The 25,753-nt window shown below is 41.4% G+C and overlaps 1 protein-coding gene across 2 annotated transcripts in view; it reads left to right on the forward strand.

The window, feature by feature from the left end:
* Window positions 1-25,753, forward strand: part of Rapgef5 (Rap guanine nucleotide exchange factor 5) — a 234,747-nt gene that overhangs the window by 165,781 nt on the left and 43,213 nt on the right. For both annotated transcript variants that reach the window (NM_001395143.1, NM_001047915.2), the window contains 4 exons: window positions 16,333-16,411; window positions 21,344-21,488; window positions 22,424-22,521; window positions 25,362-25,392. In NM_001395143.1, coding sequence (NP_001382072.1) covers window positions 16,333-16,411; window positions 21,344-21,488; window positions 22,424-22,521; window positions 25,362-25,392 — 353 coding nt within the window. The remainder of the gene's footprint in view (window positions 1-16,332; window positions 16,412-21,343; window positions 21,489-22,423; window positions 22,522-25,361; window positions 25,393-25,753) is intronic.

Genomic DNA, 25,753 nt, shown 5'->3' on the forward strand with positions numbered 1-25,753 from the left:
ACATCCCTAGCCACAAGATGCTTGTTTCTTGAAACTCCTCATGTTTAGTCCACAATTGAGCTATAATTTATATCTGAATTATATTTTCAATAGCATGAATAGCATCATCAAAGTGAATAGAAACTGTTACAGTTTTCTCATCAGCAAAGTTTTCAGTGAAAGGTAACTTATGCAGTGATTGGCCATTTAAGTTTGTAACTTAATTTTCTATTTCCATTCTTGTTTATTCTGTGGCTACTATTGTAATGTGTATATAAGTTTGTTAGAAAGTAAAACATTCAATAATTTAAACTAAAATGACCATGCAAGCAACTTCTATTTGTTTTCTATCTGTGTTTTTTTTGTTTTGTTTGGGGTTTTGTTTTGTGTTTCTTTCTCTGTTTTTTGGAAACTAATCTTCATAGCTTCTTAGTTTTGTGCTAACTGTAGTTTTGTTCTTTCTAAAGCAATGGTTCTCAACCTGAGTCATGACCTCTTTGGAGGAGTCAAATGACCCTTTCACAGGAGTTGCCCAAGACCATTGGAAAACACAGATGTTTACATTTTAATTCATAACAGTAGCAAAATTACAGTTATAAAGTACCCATGAAAATGATTTTATGGTTTGGGGTCCTGACAGCATGAGGAGCTGAGTTAAAGAGTCACAACATTAAGAAAGTTAAGAACCATTGCTCTAAAGGGAAAGTCTGTTTTCACATCTTACAGTTTTTAACATTATTTTCTCAGTAAATTCTGGATATTATATTGACGTGTTTAATGCTCTCTTTTATTAGAAACACATGGAGTTTGACTGAGTCAGGCTGTTTCCTTCCTTTTTTGTAAGATATTTGTCAGGCCTTTGTAGAACTACTGAAACTTAGGAGTCTAGACATTATTCATAGTGGAGCTTGGTGCCTGCTCGTGTATTTCCTGTAATAGCAGCAACGAAGTTACTTAAAGGTGAGGATATAGCTCAGTGATAGTATGCTTGCCCCAGTACCTTATAAACAAAATTTACCTGAAAATATGTTTAAGATACTGTCAAAGGTTAGATAAACAAAAACTGTCGTCTGTCTCTACCTGAACCAGAGATGTGTGCTCTTTCCATAGAGTGATGGATTTAGAGTGAGACTATCAGATATACTTGTCTGAATCTCAAAATGCTCATCTTCAAGTAAAATTTATCATCTTACCAGAAAATGAAAACAAAAAAATCTCTTTTTGGGTGTCTCTGTGTCTCTGTATCTATCTCTCCGTCTTTTGTCTCTGTCTTTCTCTCTGTCTTTTTGTCTTTATTTCTCTGTCTCTCTGTGTGTTCTCTCTCTGCTGTCTATCTGTCTCTCTGTTCTCTGTCTCTCTCTCTCTCTCTGCTCTCCCTCTCTGCTGTCTGTCTGTCTCTCTGTCTTTTTGTGTTTGTCTCTCTGTCTCTCTCTGCTCTCTCACTCTGCTGTCTCTTTGTCTGTCTGACTCTGTCTCTGTCTCTCTCTGCTCTCCCTCTCTGCTGTCTCTCTGTCTCTCTGTATTCTCTCTCTCTCTCTCTCTCTCTCTCTCTCTGTGTGTGTGTGTGTGTGTGTGTGTGTGTGTGTGTGTGTGTGTACTCTCACTCTGCTGTCTCTGTCTCTCTCTGGTCTCCCTCTCTTCTATCTCTGTCTGTCTCTCTGTCTTTTTGTCCTCGTCTCTCTGTCTCTTTCTCTGCTCTCTACCTCTCTGCTGTCTCTCTCTGCTCTCTCTGCTGTCTGTCTGTCTCTGTCTCTGTCTCTGTCTCTGTCTGTCTTGACTGTCTCTCCCAGTGTGTGTGTGTTTGGGGGAGGGAGAGCTTAGACTTGAAAGTGTGAAGGACTGTTAGCTGACAGTACTTTTTGATTATAATTACTACATGTTAATCTTTCACTGCATCTTTCAAATCAAATTATTGCTTCATTTAAAGAACACAAGGTCAGGGAGTTGCTGTAGCTGACAACGACATATCTGAAAAGAATAGTCTGTGTGTGGAGAGTTTCTTCCCGTAATTCATCTTTTCCTCATTTTTCTTCCATCTCCGGCTTTACCCTTCCCTTCCACTTCCCATCATCCTCCTTTCTACCCTCAGGCTTTCTTGCCTGACAACTGAAACCATGCTTCCATTCTGTTTGCAGCATTTAGGTTCCTGCTGGGCTGGCAACCCTTAAATCTTAGAAATAAATACAAAGTTAGTCATGATTGCCAAATAAGGGTGAACAGTGTGAAAAACAAAACCAAAAATCTCCAGAATATCTTACCAGCATCTAAATAGTGGCAGAACACAGTTTTCAGCAAATCCCTTTTTCCACACCAGGCCCGATGGTCTTGCCTGTGCTCAGCCTATAAGGACAGTTGGCAAACCCAAACTTCACTTGGTGAGAACATGAACGTACAAGTAGTGTATCTAGGTGTGTTCTTGTGCCTAAGCACCGAGTATGAAAGGAACATAGCCTAGAGCAATGACCGACCGTGTGTGTATGTGTGTGTGTGTGTGTGTGTGTGTGTGTGTGTGTGTGTGTGTGCCTCTGCTGCTCCCCTCCATTCTACATCCCTGTCAGCATGCATTATACATGTTTGGGGAATGGTTCCCTTAGCACATTGCTGGTCTGTACACCAGACACTATCAGCGGAGATCTGAGGAGGTCCTCGGGGCTCTGATCAAGGAGTTGCAATCTCCAAGCAGGGAAGGGAAACCATCACTACCACTGCTCTGGAGTTGGCACTTCTCACATAGGAACAAAGGTCGGGGCCACCCCACCCAGTGGCAGGAAGTGACTGTGGTAGGCCCAGGCAGCTTCCACTCTCTTCCTAAGAGTGTTAAGCTCTCCTATGACAGATGCTCTAGATGATCTTTGGTGAAACAATTCCCACACCTTTATTGCTCCTGGATGGGGTTTTATACACAATTTGGGGTGGATTGGGGTTCGACAGTAGATGCTTTCTATGGGCTTGGTCTAAGATGTTAGGGATGCCTTATCTGCATATGGAGGAGCTTTGAGATGCTGTTACCCTGATCCTCTTCATGGGGTGCGGTGGTCATGTGACAGGAGCCTGGCCAGGAGCAAGTGAAACACCTACTGTCTATGAGTTGATAGGGCTTCTGAACCCACTCAACATTACCAAGTTTCTTTGCACGGTCCACTGCTCCACAGTACATTGGGCCAAAGTTGTCTCCTTCTGCATTTTCTTCTAGTGTTTCTTTTTTTTTTAAAGGTTTATTCATTTATTATATATGAGCACACTGTAGCTGTCTTCAGATACACTAGAAGAGGGCATTGGATCTCTTTACAGATGGTTGTGAGCCACCATGTGGTTGCTGGGAATTGAACTCAGGACCTCTAGAAGAGCAGTCAGTGCTCTTAACCGCTGAGCCATCTCTCCAGCCCCCCTTCTAGTGTTTCCTGATATCACATGCTGTGCTGTCGTATAGCAAGCTGCCAGATCTTAAATCTCGTGCCCTGTCCTGTGGCTTTACTAAGGGAAAATATAAAAGCACAGATAAGTGGGCACAGCAGCATGATCTGTGAGTCCCGTCTCCAGCACAGGGAACAACCCAAACCCCGATGGCCATTTCATCCTAACTGTGGATCTTCCGCTCACAGTCGGGCATCTGACCTATGAACTCTCAGGCCCTGGTGGAGTGTGATCTGAACTTGGAGGCTTCCATGAAACCGATGATTCCAGAAATTTTTTTCAGAACACATGGATTCTGTTAGCATTGACTGGGCTGGCATGCACACCTCACAGTTACGACAGTGTACACACTACTTCAGAGCCTCTACAGAGAGGATATCTGTTCGCACCAAACATGCTTCCCTGCTGCAGCATGAGGAAGGCCAGAGCACCCTGTGAGCCACATGCAGCCTTTCTCTTTTCCCACCGTGGCCCGAACTTAGTGTCTCATGGCCGCGTCCCTCTGCAAGTGAGGCTGGAAATTACACCACTGCTTTATTTGGCTTTTAGTATCTGAGGAACAATGTACCCAGGGTGAAAAAGGTTGATTCTTAAAGAGTGATAAAATAGCTTGTAACTTTATAAATAGAGGTTTGCTTTTTTAAAATATAAGTGGAAGTTTTTTCTTCTCTCTCTTTCTCTCTCTCTCTCTCTCATGTGTGTGTGTGTTTCTTTCTCTCTTTATCTCTCACTGTTTCTGTCTGTCTTTTGGTATTTATTTTGAAACAGAGTCACCCTAGTCTTATATTTGCCAGTCTTCCTACCTCAGCATCTCAAGTGCTAGCACCCTGGAGTTTGGGGATTACCAGGATGTGCCGCCACACCTACTTGTTAGCTGATAATGGGGACTTGAGTCCACAGTTACATAATGTTTTTCTTTTAAAGAAACACAGATTTGCCATAATTTAAAGCATTTAAAAGTCCTACAGGTAGTTTATAGTAGATTGGGCCTTATATTCATCTCAACAGTGAGTATGTACGTTATAGATGTGTCCTCTTAAGTCTGCAATCTTTACTCAGCTGTAAAGTACCTTTTTCATGTTCGATATGGGTCATCAAATTAATATTTGAGAATTCTACTTCTTTCACTCTAAAACAACTTTAAACTATTTTTATAAATGAAATCTTTACCACTCTATTATTGTCTATGCCTTGAAAGGTAACAGTGGCACAAATATAGTTTTTGACAGTAACTTATACAATGTTATACAGTATTTTGTGACACTGTAGAAAAGACATTGATGTTTGTCCCCTGGCATCCAGTTCTCGAACCGGTGAAAGGTCCTGCGTGAGAGCAACTTTTCAGTATTTGGTTTTAGTTGCAGGTTCCTAACAGTAAAATATTCTAAGACCTTTGGGTCTCTAGAGTGGTAGGACTGGCTCCTTCCTGTATGCCAGCAAGATGACTGGTATCCAGCTCCTGAAGTAACTCAGGATGGTGGCTGAATACCTGAAGGACAAAAATATCACTGAAGCAATAGGGTTTTTTAGCCTCGCCACCTTCAGGCCTGTAGCTAGAGATTAATTTAATTACTAGCGTCCCATAATTTATCCAGTTATGCCTATGTAATGAGACCTTCACAGAACACTGAATCAAGGAGTGATCAAGTCTGTTTACACAAGGACAGTGCTTTTAGACCAGGTCATGTTTAGTGACCTTCCTTCATCCAAAAGTCTGTTCGTCACTTATCTGTTGTTCCAGCCTCCGTAATGAACCAGGAAGTGTATCCCTGGGTTTTGTGAACCAGTAGAACAAATTATCAAATATGAGGGTTGTTTTTTTTTTTGTTTGTTTGTTTTTTTGTTTTGTTTTTTATGGAGGGAGGAGGGATTCCAGTTGACCAGAAGTAGAGATGGCAACCTGAAACTTGTGGTTGGTGTCCAAAAAAGGGCACACCTGTAGGATTGAACTCTTAACCTGGCTAACTCTGCGCACTTGGTGTCGGACTCGAACTGCGGGATGCCAAGCCGTATACCAAGAGGAGAAGAATTATTCTGTTGTATAGAATGTGCTTCATGTATTACTGTGTATGTGTATGACAGACATGTATGCTGTGGCATGTGCATGGAAATGACACTCACGTAAGGTCAGAGGACAACACTATGAAGCCTTTTTTTCCCTCCCACATTTACATGAGTTCCAGGGATTGAACTTTGATTTTCAGGTTTCCATGTCGAGCTTCTTTTTCATTCACAATCCATCTCACTGGCATTTTTTATTCTTTTATATTTTCTGTCTATGTCCTTGGTGCTGTTTGTAACCCAAGAGCGAGGTGATTTGAATACTATGCGAAAGACCTACAGAGGTTGGTGGTTTGAGTGGAATGATCATTTTGGAACAAGACAAAGTAGGTAGGAGGCATGGCTCAGTATTGTGTGTACTGAGTATGCAACTTGAGTTCTATTCTTGGCCAAACAACAAAATACAACCAAACAACCTCTTGGACCAGTTAGGATGAAGGTGCTTCCTTTGGTGTAAGAAACTGTAAAAGAGCATGTTTGTCCTTAAGACAGTCTTGTTCAGTGAAGTTGATATGTATTTAACATTCTGTTTCCCAGGTATTAAGCTGCAAGACTCCAGCCATAGCCAAGACTCCAGCCATAGCCATAACCACCAAGGCTTTAACATGGAGTTCATTCAGTTCTTTTGACTTAGGAGGGAGTAAGCAAACTTCAACTGTGATTCATGCTTTTCAGTGTCTATAAAGCTTGAGGAGAAGTCTGTCTGGAAGGAAAGGCTGGTTGCAAGGATGAACAATTTGGCTTATGACTGTTTTGGTTGATTAGGTTGTATTTGTTTGTTCGATTGATTGTTTTGTTTTCCTAGACAAGTTTTCACTGTGCAGCCAAAGGAAACTTTGAACCCTTGAACCTCCTGCCTGGTTCTCCTGAATGCTAGGGTCACAGACATGCACAATCATACCAACCCACATGATTTGGCTTTCGAAAAAAGTTTGTGCCTTAGCAGTTTGAGTTTTAATGTGTAGTCAGCCAACTCATTTGTTTTGCTAGCATTTATGAATTTGTAACTTCAATTTGCCTCAGTTCTTCTACAAGATTGTTGGCTCTGTCTTTCTGCACGTACACTGGATTTTCCATCACAGGGCCAGGAGCAAGTGTGGATCCAAGTAAACTTGGGTTTTCTTGGCCTAATACACATACGGCAGTTGGTAGTGGCTGGGACTTGGGGTATGGAGGCTGGTCTTGAAAATCCTTGGTGCTTTAGAGTTAAAAATATCACACCAGGACCTGAATTGATTCAATTGTTAGAATGATTATTAATTGCTTGAAATAGCCATGTCTCTCTCAGGCTTCTAATTTAAGACATTATGTTTAAATTAGATTTTCCTTTGTTTCCTGAAGCTGTAGCATGTTTACTCGACAAGCACTTCAGAACACAGCTTGTGTCTTTGCTTGTTGCTAATCATGTGAGCCTGCAGTAGCTCACAGAGGTCAACGGTATTATACCCAGTGGCTCTTGGAACCAGGATGCTAATTTTTATTGGTGGTTGCTGACAAATTAGTATTAAACATTTTGTACCCCTGACAGTTTCCAATCTGATCTATGCTGTTAAGTGAAATGTTGTAGCATTGATCATGAAGATATTTTTTTTTCCTCCTGGCTCATTTGTGAGAGCAACTACTGTCTCTAATCAATGAGACCTACAAACTGGATCATGAGTCTTTGGGGACGAGCAGAGTTGTTCAAACTGCAGCAGCAGATTATGAGAAGAGCCTTTCTTCCCTCCAGTCTGCCAGAGTACATCCCTCTGCTTAACAAGGAGCATCCCTCCAAGGACTGCAGCCCTGCCCCATCCACACAACCTGGGGTCCAGTGACCCTTGACTGTTCTGCTGATACACCTCTTCCCAGTATTTAACACCCAGAAACTGCATTTCCACTCTCTCTTTTCTTGGTTTCTGGTACAACTCTTTCTCACTCCCATTTCTCTCTTCTCTATTTGCTGCTGCTGCTGCTGCTGCTGCTGCTGCCGCCGCCGCCTCCTCCTCCTCCTCCTCCACCTCCTCCTCCTCCTCCTCCTTCTCCTCCTCCTCCTCTTCCTCTTCTTCTCCTTCTTCCTCCTCCTCCTCTTCTCCTTCTTCTTCTCCTTCCTCCTCCTCCTCCTCCTTCTTGTTTTCTTTTAAATCATTGTCTATACATGAAAACCCACCCTGCTCATCCGTAGACTGCAAGTTGTCTATCCCGTGAGATGTGTGAGTTTACCATAACTCGAACTCTGGTCTTTTATATTTTCGCCTGATTGTTTTAGTTAGATCTCCCTAGGAAACCCAGACCCCACAGTTTGTAGAGGGAAACTCAGCCCTCTCCCCTTATTCCTTCCTCTCCATTGTGACAGTCCTGATGTCTCTGGCTTGAGCTGTCAGACACTTCCTTGTTACTCCTTGCCTCGAAAGCCTCTGCTTATTTCTCTTTGCCTGTGAAAGAAGTCCTGGACCCGCCCTGGCCAACTCTCTGAGGGCCACCAGGAATCAGCTCCGACCTACTTTTCTAGGTTTGCTTTCAATTAGAATATACTGTCTTTCTGTTACTACTCACTACTGTGTTGTAGCTGAAGGCTTACAAACCCACAAGTCCACAGAGTAAGATATGTAGCCCAGGCTGGCCTCAGAAATCATATCTGTCCTCCTGTTTCCAAGTCTGGGATTATAGGATGCACTAACACAACAGGCCTGATAATGAATTCCTGACATGTTCTGAGTCTCCCAGACAGATCAGGAGGCATGCACACACACAAGCCACAGATTCTAGTTGCGCTCAGATATTGGAAAGAGCTAATTTGCCTGGAACAGCAGCTACACAGAGGACTCCTAGCCCACTTATCACCAGGTGCCCTGTGTACATCCTTCCAGTGCGTGCCAGTCTGAAGAGGGATGGGCATTGGGGGGAGGGCTGTATATGCTTTGCTCCACGGTGCTCCCAGAAACACTCCAAAAGCAGCGTGTGGATTTAACAGTACCTGAGAACAAAAGAGCAATTATATTCATCCCAGAGGAAGAAAGATAGGATTCCTTAACCGTTTTAGAACTTAAAAATATACTTGGTAATTTGAAAACCATACGCAGGTCCCTGTCTGTAGTAAGTCTTTGTCTTTTAAAGGGTGACTTTTCAGGTTTGCTATATAAACATCATTAAATAAATCTCTCTCTCTCTCTCTCTCTCTCTCTCTCTCTCTCTCTCTCTCTCTCTCTCTGTGTGTGTGTGTGTGTGTGTGTGTGTGTGTGTGTTGTGTGTTGACATATACCTAAAGTCAAAATTTGGGCAAAATTGTAAAAATAGGCAGGAATTGAATTAAATTTTAAAGCTATTGAACAGCCATTTTGAAAGCTTCAGGAAGCTTTTCAGAAATGTAATAAAAACTTAAAAACGGCCCTGGCTGTAATGGCATTGACCTGTGATTCAGATTCTGAGTGTGTGTGTGTGTGTGTGTGTGTGTGTGTGTGTGTGGTTTTGTTTTTGTTTTTTTTTTTAGCTTATATTTAATCAAATTATAACATGTATTTTGGCAGTGCCTAGGAAATATAAGGGTAAGCTGTAATGTTCCAGGCCCAGAAACAGGGTCTTTCAATCTCAAAGCTTTTCTCGGCTCCCCAAAGTCAAAGCTAAAGTAAGATTATTTTGTGGTGCTTTAAACCCGACTCTTCCTGAAGTAGAAAAGCAGGTGAAACAGAAGCGCTAAGCGCACTCGAGGGGATGTGAGTCGGGGCGGAACGCTGGGTATCCCCATCACCACGCTCACGCCACGCTGAATGTTGCTGTTGGCAGGTTGCTGTCAGAGGTCTCACTGTGCAGACGAGTGCTCTCATTACTGCCTTGCATTCTGCCTTCCTAAGCATTAAAAACCATTGGGCTGGATTCTGTAATGGCTCCTAAGTAACCCTATACTCCTGATGCTAGTATTTTGGATGGGTTGGGCTTTGATTTCTTCTTTTATATTTTTCACACACCAAAAGAAGGCTTACCCCTTGGGTAATATTTAGATCCACTTCATTAATTCGGTTATATTTGCATAAGAACTCTATTAAAAGGTTCTTACCAAACCTCTTACTCTTCAACTGATTCGACTTGGAGAGACTCAAAAGATATATCTGTTGCAGAAGTAAGCTGGCTGCAGTTAACATGAAAACGAGAAACTATTCTCATTGATACATAAGGCAAATATATATTTCTGTAAAATTAAATCGAACTAAATGCTTGACTTAATATTCCTTATATTTATTTTTTAATTGAACGTTTTTGTACAATATATTTTCATCATTTTTTCCAGTTTCTCCCTGACCTAAACCACCTTCCTCCCAACCCAACTCTATGTTCTTGTTCTCTCTCAAAAAAAAAAAAAAAAAAAGAAAGAAAGAAGAAAAGAAAAACCCAGGAAACAAAAGCACACATAAAAATAAACCAAGCAAGCAAAAGATCAGTAAGAGACAGAAATTGCCAAAACCAAGCAAAATGAAACAAAAATGTCCACAGAAACAGCATTGAGTTTGTTTCGTGTTGGTCAACTTGTCTTGGGCGTAGGGCCTGCTCTGAAACTTGGGTTCTCAATGAGACTCCACTGGTGAAAATTAATTTTTCCTTTGCCACTGGGTATTGATTACAGATAGATTCTTGTTTGGGGATGGGGTCCCATGTCCACTCTCCTTCTCAATGCTGGTGCCCTGTTTGGCTTTAACCTGTGCAGGTCTTGTGCGTGCTCTGCATTTGTGTGTACGTCGGTCCTGTTGTGTCTGAAAGACAGTTTCCTTGGAGTCATCCATCACCCCTGGCTTTGACATTCTGTCTACACCCTCTTCCGTATGGCTCACTGAGCATGGAGGGATTCTATAGAAACATCCCATTTAGGACCGAGTGTTCCAAAGTCTCTTAGTCTGTGCGTATTGTCCAGTTGTGAATCTCCATGTTAATTTCTACCTACTACAGGAAGGAATGTCTCTGATGAGGCTTGAATGAGGCACTGGTCTATGGGTGTAGCATTACATCATTAGTATTAGCATTATGTCATTAAGAGTCATTCTATTGCTTTGTTCCTTTAGCAGAATAATAGCCATAGTTTTTCACTTAGATCCATGTCCGACCCCATCTCGGGTTCTTGAAAACTTTATCAGTGTCAGGCATGGGATTCTTTTGCTTGCTTATTTTATTTTTGGAGGTAGGGGTTAGTTTTTGTTGGTGATGTTTTAGGTTTTTCTGGTTTTTGTGTTTTGGTTTTTGTGGGAGATTTTTGGGTTTTTTGTTTGTTTGTTTATGTGTTTGTTTTGAGGCAGAAGCTTACAGTCTAAGCTTGAGCTTTCCTGGAACCCCCTATGTAAACCAGTCTAGCTATAAAAATCTGCCTGCTTCTGCCTCCTGAACGCCCAGCTAGGCCTTAATATTTTAATTAGTAGTAGGTGATAGGAAAGGCCTTGGGTCATCATAATAAGCATAATTAGAGATCCAGATTCCAGAACCCTCTCTGTCAAGGCTGTAGATCTGAACTGAATGTTTATCAAGTTAAACCGTATTTCCTTTTGCTTCCAGTGCTAATAATAATTATTTGAGGTAACTTTTAGGCTGTGAGATGAAAGTTGAGAAAGTAGCTGAGTGTGGTGTGGATGTCTGTAGATTCTAGTACTTGGGAGGTGTGGGGCTTGATCAAGGTTTATTCCTCTACCTGTGACTGGAGTTTGAGGCCATCCTGGGCCAGGTGAGACCCTGTCTCAAAATACAAACAACAGAATTCAAAAAGCTACCTTAAAATATTCCTTTGGGGGAACTGGGAGTATAGGGCACATGGTTAGTCTGCATGAGGCCCTAATGAAAACATATTTTGTGCTGGTAGAGGGCAAAGGATCTTCCCAAGAGTTTAACGATGAGCCAAGCATTTGGGATTAGGTTTAACGATTCAAATTCTAAAACACCGTTTTCTTTGTATATTAATACCCAGGAATTCAGAGAGTTAGAGATCAAAATGAATGCATGTCTTTATCTGAATATGAAGGTATAAAGCAACTGTGAATTAGTTTCTTTGTATCTTAATACCTCGGAGTTCACAGAGTTAGAGATCAAAATGAGTGCATGTCTTTATCAGAGTGTGAAAAGGTATAAAGCAACTGTGAATTTGTTTAAATGAAAGATGCATTTATGAATAAAAAGTGCTTCTCTACCTAAGGTCTTAAATTACTATTAATTAAGCACTATGTAATATAATAGATAATTACCGTGCTTTAATATGGGTGCTTGTGGATCTGCTAGTCCTTCTAAGTAGCTATTGTTGGCTAATAGTCTTTGGGGAATCACTCTTACAACCATTCTGGCTCTAAAAAAAAATCTCTAAATACCAGTGGGACAGACGTTTTTGAAGCATGGCTGATGTAAAATAAAACGCACTTTTTTATTTGAAGTGTGTCATTTTGATTATGGTTTTTATTTATATCACAATAGCATTCAGAATCTTTGCAGCAAAAGAATAAAGCTTGCTATGTGGAGGGAAATTTTTCAGAGCAATCCAATAGCTTAAGAAAGAAAGACTGGAGTCAGGCATGTTGGGAATCTGATCCATTTGGGGGAATTTCAACTATTCGGTTCATTAGAGTTTTAACTGGAGATGTTTTTTATATAGCCTCATTGTTTTTATTTTAATTAATATTCCTATGACAGATAATTAGGTAAAAGCTGTTGACTATTAAATATGGTTGTGGCTTAGGGGGAAATAAACATTTCTGGGTCAAAGCCTTTCACAAAATATTGTGATATGTGAGCTGATGAATTGAACTGAACACCAAGTGGGTTGCCCCCATCGAACCAGACCCTTATAACCATCCGTTCGTTCTTTATCTAAGGCTGTTTGGCATGGAATGGCTGCCTATGTCAAAGTTAATGGCATTCTTTTTTATCTCAGCTACTAATGGAAAGAATCTTGATTAGAGAATAATTTCTACCTCATTCAGTCTAGCCGAGCGTAAGAGTATCTCAAGCTGTCTGTCACCTAAAGCGTTTTAAATGTCAAACGTTTGGAGCTCCTGTTGCAGTTGCCTGGTGCTTTCTGAGTCTTGGTGGCTCTCTACCTGAAAGTCACTGAAGACTTTAGAACGGGCTACTCCATTGTTCTTGTTGTCGAGATGTCTTGCACCATGTGCCAAAACAGGACATCTTAACTTCTAATCCGAACAGAGAAGTTAAATGTTTTTATAAGGGGCCGAACTGATGGCTCAGTGGTTAGGGGCACTAACTACTCTTGGGGAAGGCCTGGGTTTGGTTCCCAGCACACATGAGGCGCCTCACAACCTCCATAGCTCTACTTCCAGAAGATCCACCAGTGTCTGTCTCCTACAGGCACCAGGCGCACATGATGCACATACATACACATAAAATAAATATTTTTAAAGAGCTTTTATCAATCACATTTAGCATAACTTTGCTATGTATAGGGAGACTATACCAAAATAATAGCTTTCAAGTGCATTTCCAAAATTACCATCTTTTTTTCAGACATCATGATTTTAGTTTCAAATATTTTAAAAGCTATGAAAGAAATCGCTATATATCCCCAAATCTCTCATAATTACTAATCTTTAAAAACAGGCTGTTAGTTAACTGGTTTGGGGCTTCACTTGACTTTTTCATTATCTTTTTTTTTTTTAAGATTTATTTATTACATAGAAGTACACTGTGGCTGTCTTCAGACACACCAGAAGAAGGCATTCGATCTCATTACAGATGGTTGTGAGCCACTATGTGGTGCTGGGATTTGAACTCAGGACCTCTGGAAGAGCAGTCAGTGCTCTTAACCACTGAGCCATCTCTCCAGCCTTGTCTTTTATAAAGAGAGACTGTGAGACTCGTAGCTGTTCTGTAAATGCAGGCTGTGTATTGTCTGATCAAACACACACCACATCTTTTTATACTAGGCTTAACTTTTACCCAGCAAATCCTGTGCATACCTGTTTGGAGACTTTTTGGGGTTTTTTTTTAGAGTAGCAGTAAATCAGAGCAGTGGTTTGCTGATATATTGCAGTGTGACAGAACATTGGAAGTCTAGGCTCACAATGAGTTTTAGTTGCCATTTGTCAGATTAATTGTTTTGATAAACGAGACTATTAACCTAGAAATGTCTTTCAGTGTTGGGTATTGAACTTAGGGTGTTGTGTAAACTATAAATAGTTAAGAATTCTTCAGTAGTCTTTCATTAATTAGCACCTTAGTTCGCTTTAATGGCTTCTTGCAATTTTAAGGCAAACTCAGGCTGAGACTATGGGTCTGTGAGTAAGAATCCCAGGTATCCATGTAAAAGCCAAGCTTAGCTTTGCATGGCCAGTAACCCCAACACTGGGGGGCGGTGCCAATACTGAGGGGGCGGTGCCAATACTGAGGGTGGTAGTGTCTTAGTCACTGTTCCACTCCTATAAAGAGACACCATGACCATGGCAACTCCTGTGAAAGAAAGCATTCAATTGCGACTTGTTTACAGTTTCAGAGATTTAATCCATTATCATCAAGACAGAAGCACATCAACATGCAGTAGACATAGCCCTGGAGAAGAAGCTGAGAGCTCTACATCCAGATCTGCAGGCAGTAGGAAGAGAACGAGCCAGTAGGCTTGGCTTGAGCTTCCAAACTTTAAAGCCCACCCCCAGGGACATATTTCCTCCATCAAGGCCACACCTCCTAATCCTTCTCAAGTAGTTCCACTCCTGATGTTAAGCATTCAGATATAAGAGCCTATGGGGGCCATTCTTATGGCTGCCACCGTCAGGGACAGGAGAATCATGGTGCTGCTGGCTGCCACTCTAGCTCCAGGTTCAGCAAGAGACCCTAACCCAAGGGAATAAAGTGGAGATTGATACAGTAGGATACCTAATGTTCGCTTCTGGCCTCCGCAGGTGTGTGTACACAAAGGCGCATGCACACGCGTGCGCGTGCGCGCGCGCACACACACACACACACACACACACACATTTAAACATTACTGTCTGCAACCATTGCTTAATGTAGAATTAATTATCCTACCATTCTATAACCAAGTCAAACCTAGAAACAGCCCTGCGGCGGATATAGGACTATAGATATTATCTTATTTGAACGGGATTTGTTTTTGTAGATACAACCTGGTTTGCACTGACCATTCTTTTAGAGCAAATGTAACTGGTTGCCTGCAACTAAATTCTGGAATTTTTCTTTTGCTCAGTGTTTACAGAGCTGGGAGCTACGTGGTGGACGCATTCATTCTACCTAGACATTTATTAAAGTATAGATCTCGGGCAGCATGACCTACTATTTGTCTTAGCTCAGACTACTCTAACAGAATACCACATGTTGAATGGTTTGCAAACAAGATGTAAAGCAACCTCTATTCTCAGTTGAGGATAGAGTCAGTGGCAGAGTCAGGGTCTGATGAGGGCGTGATCTCGGTTCAAAGCTTGCCTCACTGGAGTTTACACAGCAGACACAGGAAGCAAGCGCTCAGGACTCATCGATCATACCCATAAAAGATCCACCCTCTAAACTTCATACAGTCTAATCACATGTCTAATAATCCGCCTTCTGATCCCATCATGTTAAGGGATCTTCAGTCTGTAATAATACATAAAATAATTTCCTTCAGAGTTTATGGCTGTTTTCTTGTTTCAGTTTGTTTTTTTGTTTTGTTTTGTTTTTTGGGTTTGTTTTGTTTTTTTTTGTTTTGTTTTGTTTTTTGGTGTTTTGTTTTGTTTGTTTTTGTTTTTTCGAGTCAGGGTTTCTCTGTGTAGCCCAGGCTGTCCTGGAACTCACTCTGTAGACCTTGCTGGCCTCGACCTCACAGAGATCCTCCTGGCTCTGCATCCTGGGTGCTGGGATTACACTGAAAATACACCTGAAAGTGTGCTGTTCGCAATGTGAACGATGAGGGAATTGAGTCGTGTTGTAAAATGAGTATCAACTGGGCAGACATACTATCGTGAGGCTACTTTGCATTTTGCACGCAATTTCTGTTGTGGTGGAAATTCTGTAGCGCTGGAATTGTGTTGTGGATCAGGTTTGCCTGTTTGGCTGCCCCATATGGAAACTTTTCACAACAACACTCAAGACACAGGTGAAAAAATAAAAATGGAATTAGGGGTTGTGGGGTGGGGGCACAGGAATTAAGGGAGCAAAATGAGCCAAGTCCCATGATCAATGTGTGTCAAGTGTCACACTGAAACCTCTTCTTTTACACACCAACTAAAAATATGAAATTACGAATGGCATTAGGAAGAAGCATGTTTGTTTTTTCAGGCTAGAATTGTCCCCAATTTTTACTGGATTCAGTTCATTGTCCACCCTAGAAAAAAAATCTTGCATCCTTTTTCTGACTTCCTTTTTTTTATGTGTGATGTTAAAACAAACTTGAGGTCCCATGGGCACCAGGTAAACACGTTACCTGCTATTAAACCAACTTGTTATTGATGCGTTCGAATGGTAAAGATGACTGGCCTTGAGACCTGATGTGTGTCTTGTGCGTTTTCTTGCCCTGATCCTTGCCCTAAATGAAAGCAAAGTCTTACTTTATCAGAACACGAAATGTTTCATTCCCTATACAACTGGATCGTATACCTCAGAAAGCTTAGGAGCCTCATTTTAAATCATATTATTCATGCATTGGTTTTTCATAAACACCTCTACTCCCAAGCATGGGTGATTTCTTAGTAAGGGGAATAAGATAAGAATTGCATACTGAGAAAGCTTTATCAGGAAAAAAAAAAAGGACTTCATTGTTTGAAGCATTCTGTGTAAAGAATTTTTCAAAGCTTATCTTTAATAAATAGTGCATTTGTGCATAGAATTTTTCTTCAGCCCCCATCAGTCATTGTGTTTTTTTGCAATGGATGCTATTCAGGTACCTTTTTGCCTTTCTTTGCTCACACTGTTTATTTTCTTCCTTTGCAGAAACACTCCTTGATGACTTCCTCCTCACGTATACGGTATTCATGACAACCGATGACTTGTGCCAGGCGCTGTTAAGACAATATCCTTCATTAACTTCAGGACGCCATGCCGGCTTCCTCTCAGAAAGATGTCCCGCATCAGGAATTAACTGCCTTTCTTAATTTACTCGACCCACAGTAGAGTGTGGATATGTTAAATATTAATGTAATGGTATCCACGGTGAAGATGGGATGAGACAGGACAGACCGGGGCAGTGGGGGACGCACCGCCGCCACCGCTGCCTTTACATTCTATTCCGTGGGCAGGATGTACCGTTTAGACCGTGTTTGCTTTATTTCTGTTTCTCATGGTAGCTTGGTGAGCTGGAGGTAAAATTGCCAAGTCAGCAGGTCAAGAGGACTGACAGTAGCAAACAATAAGTATCCTTAGAGGAAAGCCAGTCACTTAGAGTCAGACCTCTTGTGCAGATGGACCTCCCATGTGCGTGTGCTTGGTGTGTGTGTGTGTGTGTGTGTGTGTGTGTGTGTGTGTGTGAGAGAGAGAGAGAGAGTATATTAGAGAGTATATATATATGTTTGAGTGTGTTTGAGTGTGCTTGTGTGTGCTTGTGTGTGTGTGAGAGAGTATGTGTGTGAGTGTGTGAAAGCCAGTGTGTATGTGAGTGTGTATGTGTAAAAGTGTATGTGTATGTGAGCAAGTAAGTGTGTGAGCGTGTGTGTATGTGAGTGTATGAGTGTGAGTGTGTGTGAGTGAATGTGTGTGAGTGTGTGTGTGTGAGTGTGTGTGAGTGAATTAGTGTGTGTATGAGCATATGTGTGAGTATGTTTGAATGTGTTTGAATGTATGTGTGAGTATGTTTGAGTGTGTTTAAGTGTATGTGTGAGTGTGTTTGAGTGTGTGTGTGAGTGACTGTGAAAGAGTACGTGAGTGTGTGAACAAGTGTGTGTGTATGAGTATATGTGTGAGTATGTTTGAGTGTGTTTGAGTGTGCGAGTGTGTGTGTGAGTGAGTGAGTGTATGTGTAAGTTTGAGTGTGTTTGAGTGTATGAGTATGTGTGTGTTTGAGTGTATGAGTATGAGTGCGTGTATGTATATGTATGAGAGTGTGTGTGTGTGTGTGTGTGTGTGTGTGTGTGTGTGTGTTGTGTGTGTGCATGTTCTTCCCCAGGGGAAGTCTACCCCATCTCTTTGGATGCAGTTCTCATCTTTTTGGAATGTTGCTACTCACTGCATCCTCAAGTGTCAGATAGAAAGTTAACCGCCTGCTAAGAAAGCCTTTAAGTTTTATTCAGTAGCCAGAGAGATGCTGCATAAAGGCCATGAGCCCACATAAACTGACTAGAAGTCTCCATCAGGGCTTCTTGCCTCACTCTGCTTAGACAAGATGCTTCAGAGGCAATTCAGTATTTAATAAATTAATTTAGTTAATTAATTTTATTGCTGGTAATAATAAAATTAATTATAGCCTTCAAGCACTTAATAAAAACTTTACTGCTTTTATTAAACGAAACTAGAGGTTCGATTTCAATTCATACAAAATGTTTAGGAAAATGGGTTATATGCCAAAGATTTTTATTAAAACTTAATAATAGCCATTTAAAATTCATTACCTGTTAAATAATTGTCCCCAACTATAACTGCAATTTCCTGTCTAAAAGAATACCTTAAAACTCCATAGTGTTTAAAATGGCACACCTATTAAAAGACCATGTAACTAATCTAGACTTGATGGCACGTAACCGTAATCCCAGCACTCGGAAGGCTGAGTCAGGAAGATCACTGAGGTCAAGATCAGCTTGGGCTTAGATACCTGTCTCAGGGAAGGCAGGGCTAAGAGATGGCTCCATAAAGCTTGCAGATCTACAGTTAGTCTCCAAAACCAAGGTAAAGCTAAGTGTGGTGGTAAGGGCTTGTCATCCTGGTGCTAGGGAGGTGGAGACCGACAAAGATGTTGGATTGCTAGCCAGAGAGTGGAGCCTCCTTGGTAAATCCAGGCCTGTGAGAGACCTGTCTCAAACTGGTAGATGTTGCCTAAGGGATGTCTTTCATGGTTGACCTCTGACCTCCACTTCCAGGTGCACACATGTGCACCTGTGCACACACACAAACATATACCCATACACAGAAACAAAAGTGTTTATATATTGATATGTGTGTGTATGAGCTATAAATGACATGTATATACCTATTAACCATTGTCTTGCTTTACTGCATCCTCTGACTAAGCAAAACTATAGGTATTTCGACAGTGTCTAAATTCCGACTCTTGCAACTAATCTTGAAACGCTGGTTTTAAATTTGGAAAATTTCAACAATATGCAGATTTTTCTCATGGTTTCCAAGTAGTTGCTTTTTTTAAAAAAAAAAAAACAGCAATAATTATGTTTCTTAATTTCTCCTTCAGATGCATTTTGGGAAAAAAAATCTGTGAGCTATTTTTATCTACATTTTAATGCTTACGTACTCTAAAGCAATTACCACCCATTAACTGTAGGAATTATGTCCTATAGCAAATTAGATGCCTTCAAACTATTGTCCTCAGCTATTACCCTAATATTTTTTTTTTACAGCATAGTAATTTCATGTCCCTGCAGATACTTCTAAAGAATGACTAAGGGTCTCCTTGGATATCAGTGTTTTCTGTCTTTGAACAATTGTATGAAATTCTCGTTATTTTTGCAGCCTTTTGATTATTAAAATCCCTGAAATGGAAAACATTTTAAACTGCAAGTTTTTTTGCATAACTGTTTTTGTTTCCTGCCATCTGTGAGATCAAACAAGCCACCATCAAGGCTACGTCATCTGTGTCAAACGCCAACGATGTTGGTCCTGTCTTCACGAAGATTCTTGTTATATTGCATTCCTGTGGGCCCAGGTCATTTTTGCTTGTTTTTTTCCATGATTTTTTTTTAAAAAACTCTGTTTGTAGATTGGAACCGTTTTTACGGGGCTTGGGTATTTTATGTGGATATTTTCATTGTAATAGGATTGATGGCTTTCAGCTTTTATCGTAGTGAAGCGCATTATTTAAGCCTGGGCCAGCTAATATTCAGTGCATTACGGAGAACCTGCGCCTTGCCCAGTGCCCTTCCCCCACTAACGCATTTATAAATCAGTATGATTACGCCAGAGCAAAAACATAAAGGAACTTATCCCCTACTGAAGCAGAACACAAACGCAAACCTAATCAGTGTTCTAAAAAAGATACATAGATCATAGGCAACATGAGGTTAAGAAAATAAATATATACCTATAGGTTTAGAAGAATAGTTGAACAATCACGGTCTTGGAGTTGCTTTATTCTGCCAATGTAGGTGGGACTTAAATACGACATTTGAATGAAGAGAAGCCCAGATCTTCACTAGGAAAGAGAGAAAGCTGTTGGTGTTTCTCAACTGGCTGATTCTTCCTTCCTGGGCTTTTTTTTTTTTTTTTAAATACACACGTGCAAACAGAATAATGTAGGATCAACCTTTATTTGCCTTTCAAGAGAAAAACTAAAAGACATAGACACCTTGGTGGGCATTGTTTGTTTGCTTGTTGCTTGTTTGTTTGGCTGATTTTATTTCACAGGTAGACTTTAAAGGTGGCCACAGCATAATCTTGCAGGTTAGGGCGAAAGTGAGCCATGCTTTTTGTATTTACGGAGTCTGGAGCACAACTCATTTCTGTCTTGCAGCTGTTTGGCACTAACACGTATGCAGCCTTGATGAACCATCCCCTAATGCTTTCTAAGTCTAGTTAGCTTTTCAACACCATCAGGACAGCCGGGGGCGGGGGGGGCTGGGAATGGCGGTGCATACATGTAATCCCAGCACTTGGGAGGTGGAGGCTAGAGGATGAAAGGTTGAGGCTAGCCTGTGTCACATGAGACTTGGTCGGAGGTGGGGGTTGAGGTGGGGGAGAGAGATGATCATTTTGAGAGGAAAAAAGATATAGATGACTGTAGACAGTGCTGAGCTCTTGTCTCATTCCTAGGCTTTAAGCTTGTTACTTTGAAGTTATTTTAGTAATGCAGTTAACACATTGTTATTATATATAAATTAAAAATGTTAATTACTGTACAGATATTCTAAAACCCCACTATGTTGAAAAGCCACTGTTAACCATCTGCATGTCTTTCTAGGTAATTAAAATATTCATGTAATCATTATTAAAATATTCATATAAGCATTATTATTAAAATATTCATGTAAGCATTATTAGCCCAAAGTGGATAATGCTGCAGGGTTTTTGTTTTTGTGCTCAACAATATACTAATGTTCAATATATGTGCTTCATACTAGGCCCCATTTTCATGACTGCAGAGCAATTTATTTAATGAATATCTAATCATTTATTTAACTGACTTCTTGCTGGAACACTTAGGCCTTCCCCCGTTAAGTTTTTAATTTACATTAATGAAGGTGGAAATCAGCAACCCTTTTTTACCTATGTCTTTGCACATTTATCTGGTCCTTCCTTTCTTCAATAAATCCTTAGGAGTGGGCATTTGGATCAGATCATAAGCTTTGCCCCAGACAGCTGTGTTCCTCTGGAGCCGCTTTAGAAGTGACTGGTTTTTATAAAACATGAATTTCTGAAGATCAGAGACTGCCCGGCCTCCCTCTGATGTTGCTCACTGAAACAGTATTCACCTGTGTAGTAAGACAGGCTCTTCTCCAGAAGCCACTCTTGAAATCAGTGGGCCACCTCATGTCGCTTTGAACTGACATAAATCTCACGCTGCTGAGGGACTTTGTCAGCAGCTGCCAGTGTGACAGACCAGCCCTCAGCTGCGGGACGACAGCACAGCCTCCCACTGGGGATGCTTCATTTCTGCGTTTGCTTTTATTCTTTTCCGCAGCCCACCTTCTGTTCTCTCTACTCTGGTTCTGTTCTTTTACCTTTTTAAACAGTTCTAAATACTCTGGAAAATAATGCTTTGGCCTATTTTGTAAAGACTTGATGGCATGGGCCTTTTGATACTTTGTATTCCAACAACGCAGTGTTCTTTCTTAACCACGTGCACCTATTCTGCTAAGAAGTATCAAGGGGAAGAAGAAAACTCAGATGTCCCTTGTCGGAAGCGCAAGGTCTTACATCTGGTTTCCCAGTGGATTTCTCTGTACAAGGACTGGCTGCATGAAGATGAGCACTCAAAGATGTTTCTAAAGGTGTGCCAATGCTTTCACATATTTTGGCGTGATTGGTTTTATTTTCAGCTCTGTGCTTCAAAAAAAAATCACATTTTTAGTCATTCAGTTTTTATGTCAAATTCAGTGAAAGTATAAATTCATCTTGACTTCTAAGACCTGGCATTCTGTATATAAGTAGAAACTCAATTTTTAAAAATTTAAATATATTATGAAAGACTATGCATGGAAATTTTATATGCACCAATTTGCGATGGGTTGTTTAAATCGTGGGACTTTTGTGAGTTAAGTAAATTACACCTAAATATACTTTATAATCCGATGCTGTTTAATGTTAAATTTATGATAATGTTAAAATAGTAACATCTACACAGGCAAATAAAACTTAGATAAGCATTTAAGAATCATTTTAATGAGATGTATTTTGTGTCATTCTGTGAATTTTAAATATATGCTATGCTTGTGAATTATATTTGATAATAGGCATTTGACAATATGCTTTGAGAACAGTAACAGTCGCTAATTGATAGTTTGCCATACGTCTCTATCACAGACAGTTCTCTGGAATAGAGCTTGATATTGGTGCCTTTTAGGCATCCAGTTAAAGACTTATCTATCCCTCTGCCTTAACTCAGGTTATCTTTTAAGCCCACTGGTTATTTTCATATGATTTCCTCCCAAGCAGTCCTGCAGGGATTCTGTTTTGAGATCTAAACTACTTGTGGAACTCTCTAGTAACCAACTAAGATTTGTTTTCAGCATATCCTATAGACAGTCTTTAAAAGTAGCCAGGTTGTTGAGTGGCTGGAGTCCACTTTCTGGAATGAGATAGCCATGACCTGAGCCATGTGTTTGACCACTGAGCTGTATGGCCAACCCTGTCTCCATTGAAATCCTTACGGAGTCGACACTGAATTGTTACATTTGCGGTTTTGTTGCCTCCATCCTCTCTACAGACCATATACAGGAATGTGCTGGATGACGTCTATGAATATCCGATCCTTGAGAAAGAGCTGAAGGAGTTTCAGAAGATACTGGGCATGCACCGCCGTCAGTGAGTATTTAACTGTGCCCAGAGCGGTTTGTGAATGCGGAAGAAAATGTAAGAATGTTGGGCCATTGTGTATAGAAAGTTGATCTTTAATGTCTTAGCCCTGGATTTATCCCGGTTACTTGGCATTGCTAGCAGTAAACCGTGTGTTTTTATTTTCTTTCTTTCTTTTTTAAATAGATTAAAATAAGAGAACAGTAATCAGACTCGAGACCTTTCCTTTTCTATTTTATGTTTTCTCTGATAAAAGCAGACCGAGAACATAAAAACAGTAAATTATTCCTTAATTTTCACTCATATATTTAGCTTATTGTTTGGGGGCTCTGGGCAATCTCTATGGAACAGGGAAGAAAGGACTTATAAATAGGTCCCAGTGAGTCACAGGGAATGCCAGAGGCTCAATGTGTTGCGAGATCTGCGAGGCTTGCATATCAGTTTAGAAAGATTGGAGAATCCAACTTCTCCAGCAGCTGTTGGGGCGCCCAAGTAAATGTCCCATACGTAGCACTTGTAAATCTTTCAGATTGGCAGCACCTGGCCTTTCTAGGTTTTAGCTGCATCTGTTAATGTTGTACATGAAACCACAGAGTCCTTATTCTGTCCTGAGAAGCAGTCTTTGCCAAGCCTGCCCAGTTTGCCGTGCAGTTTCTTAGTTTTAGTGTCATAAAGCAAGCGCAGCACCATCGTCAAGTTAGACACTTTTTATGACTTGGCAACAGTGAGTGCAGCTCAGGCCTGCACAATAACTGTTTTGCGATTTAAAACCTGATTTAACCGCAGTGGAGGGTCCCCACTATAAATAAAAGATTAGTCTTAAGGAGGATGTGTAAGCCTTCATCTCGGTCGTCAGAACTGCGCATTGGGAAAGCAGGTGCGAGATGGGACAGTGTCTTAGAAATGAGTGTGATAAACTATGGTGACCACAGTCTGCATCCTATTAAGTATGAAATGCTTAATTAATATTGATGTGAAATTATAAGTTAGTAAATGAATCAAAAGGGGAAAAGGAAGATAAACCTTATGACAATTAATCTCTCCTTTGGAGGAGGTCTGTACTATAAGGCAGACCTGTTACAGTTGGGAAACCTTGATGCCTGGCTCAGTGCACTTAAGTACATTAACCATGTCGCTGAGATCTAGTTCATTCCATTAAAATTTTACATTAGAGTGGAAATGGCAAATTGAAATGAGAAAATTGTGTTAAGATACGGTTGGGCTAGAGGTGAAGCTCAGAGTTAGCAAGCTGTGGGTCATCCCCTCAATACATGCACACAGAGAAGGGGATCCCTAACATGCATATAGAGAAGGGGGTCCCCAACACACACAGAGAAGGGGGATCCCTACCACATGCATACAGAGAAGGGGTCCCCAGCACATGCATACAGAAAAGGGGGGTCCCCAATACACACATACAGGGAAGGGGTCCCCAACACACACAGAGAAAGGGCATTTGCTCATTTGGTATGAGACTAGGACATGCCTTTCCATTTTAGAATGAGACTTGGGCCCCAGTGTTATGCTTGTGGATGGCCAGTGTGTCACTTTCTGGGACTCTGATGAGTACCTGCTGTGGATGGTTATCCTAATGGTGTGTGCAGCTCTCCTCAGAGTGGGGATAGCCGTCAGGGGCACCCAGTGACCCAGGGTCAGTGGTTAGAGAGACAGTGTCCTCAGTTCTGCGTCACAGACCCATCTAGAGATGAGGCTGGATTCCTTAGCTAGCTGGGAAATGGCCCCACCACAAATCTATTACAACACAACAGAGTCTTTCCTGTTCAATACATATTGCTTTTCAAACAGGGCAGGGTAGAGAGAGAGCGCGCGTGCCATCTATTTATGTGCACTGTGTTTCCATAGGCTGACAAATTCAGTTTTCCTCTTAATTATTAGCTTCGCATTCTGGGGGTAGAAAGCACAATACAGGTGTTCATTAGGTAGCTTCTCCCCCCCCCCAATACAGGTGTTCATTTGACACTTGGAGCGCGATGTCAGATGCATTATACACAGCACATTAATAAGTAATGTGTTGTGTTTTTATTTTGTTTTGAGGTGGTCTGTAGTCCAGACTGACCTGAGTGGATGCAGTCCAGGCAGGGCACCATCTTGCCTTGGCTCTGCCTCTGGAGTATAGGGATTACACCATTATCCCAGCATTATTTTGTCCCATTTTTACCCCTCTTTTATGACATTTATTTACTTACTCATTCATCTATTTATTTATTTGGATGTGTGGATATGCCATGGTGTTCTCGTTTGACGTTCTATTGCTGTGATAAGACACTGACAGAAACAGTTTAGAAGGAGAGGTCTTACCTGGCTAAAGATTACAGTCCATCAGGGGAATCAAGGCAGCAGGTAGAGACATGGAGGATGCTGCCGCCTGGCTTGTTCCCCGTGGTTTGTCTGTCCCCCATGGCTTGTCCCCCGTGGCTTGTCCCCCGTGGCTTGTCCCCCATGGCTTGTCCCCCGTGGCTTGCTCAGTCTGCTTTCCCGTGTAACGCAGCACCACCCTGCCTGCCCAGGGTGGAACCCACCCACAGTGAGCTCCTCTCCTCATCAAACATGAGTAATAATAACAAAAAAAGGCCAACAGTATAATGGAAGCAGACGGGCCGCGCCGACCGACCAAAACCGGCACCCACGGAGTGCGCGTGGAGGTCAGACGGAGACTTTTAGGGTCCGTTCTGTCATTCCACCATGTAGATCCTGGGCCGTCAGGCTTGGCACTTAGTGATCCACCCCACTGGTTCTGCTTCGCCTTCTTTAAAGAATGACGTTCTCCACAGCGTTCCTGAAAATGAGTCTTCTGTGGGAAATCTCATGTTTCACCTTTCTCTTTGTAGCACTGTTGATGAATACTCACCACAGAAGAAGGTAGGCAAATGCTTTTATAGCTGTGGGGGAGGGGTGGGGTGGGGGAGGGGGAGAGGCTGGGGGAGGGGGAGGGGGAGGGGAACAGATGTGGCTCACACTGCTTGCCCTATACTCACCACAGAAGAAGGTAGGGAAATACTTTCATATCTGTGGGGGAGGGGGTCGTGGCTCACACAGCTTGCCCTGTCCAAGTTGGCATTTCCTTAAAATTAAAGTGAATACTGCCCAGAGTCTAACAGGGTGAACTGGGAAATCCAGGGGTGCAGTTGGCCTGCACTTAACTGTCTCGCTGTGTTCTGACCTATTTGACTTCTTGATACCATGCATATTTTTTTTGTGCACTTTAAAGTCTCAGAATTTC

This window comes from Rattus norvegicus, chromosome 6, assembly GCF_036323735.1.
Source record: "Rattus norvegicus strain BN/NHsdMcwi chromosome 6, GRCr8, whole genome shotgun sequence".
Lineage (NCBI taxonomy): Eukaryota > Metazoa > Chordata > Mammalia > Rodentia > Muridae > Rattus > Rattus norvegicus.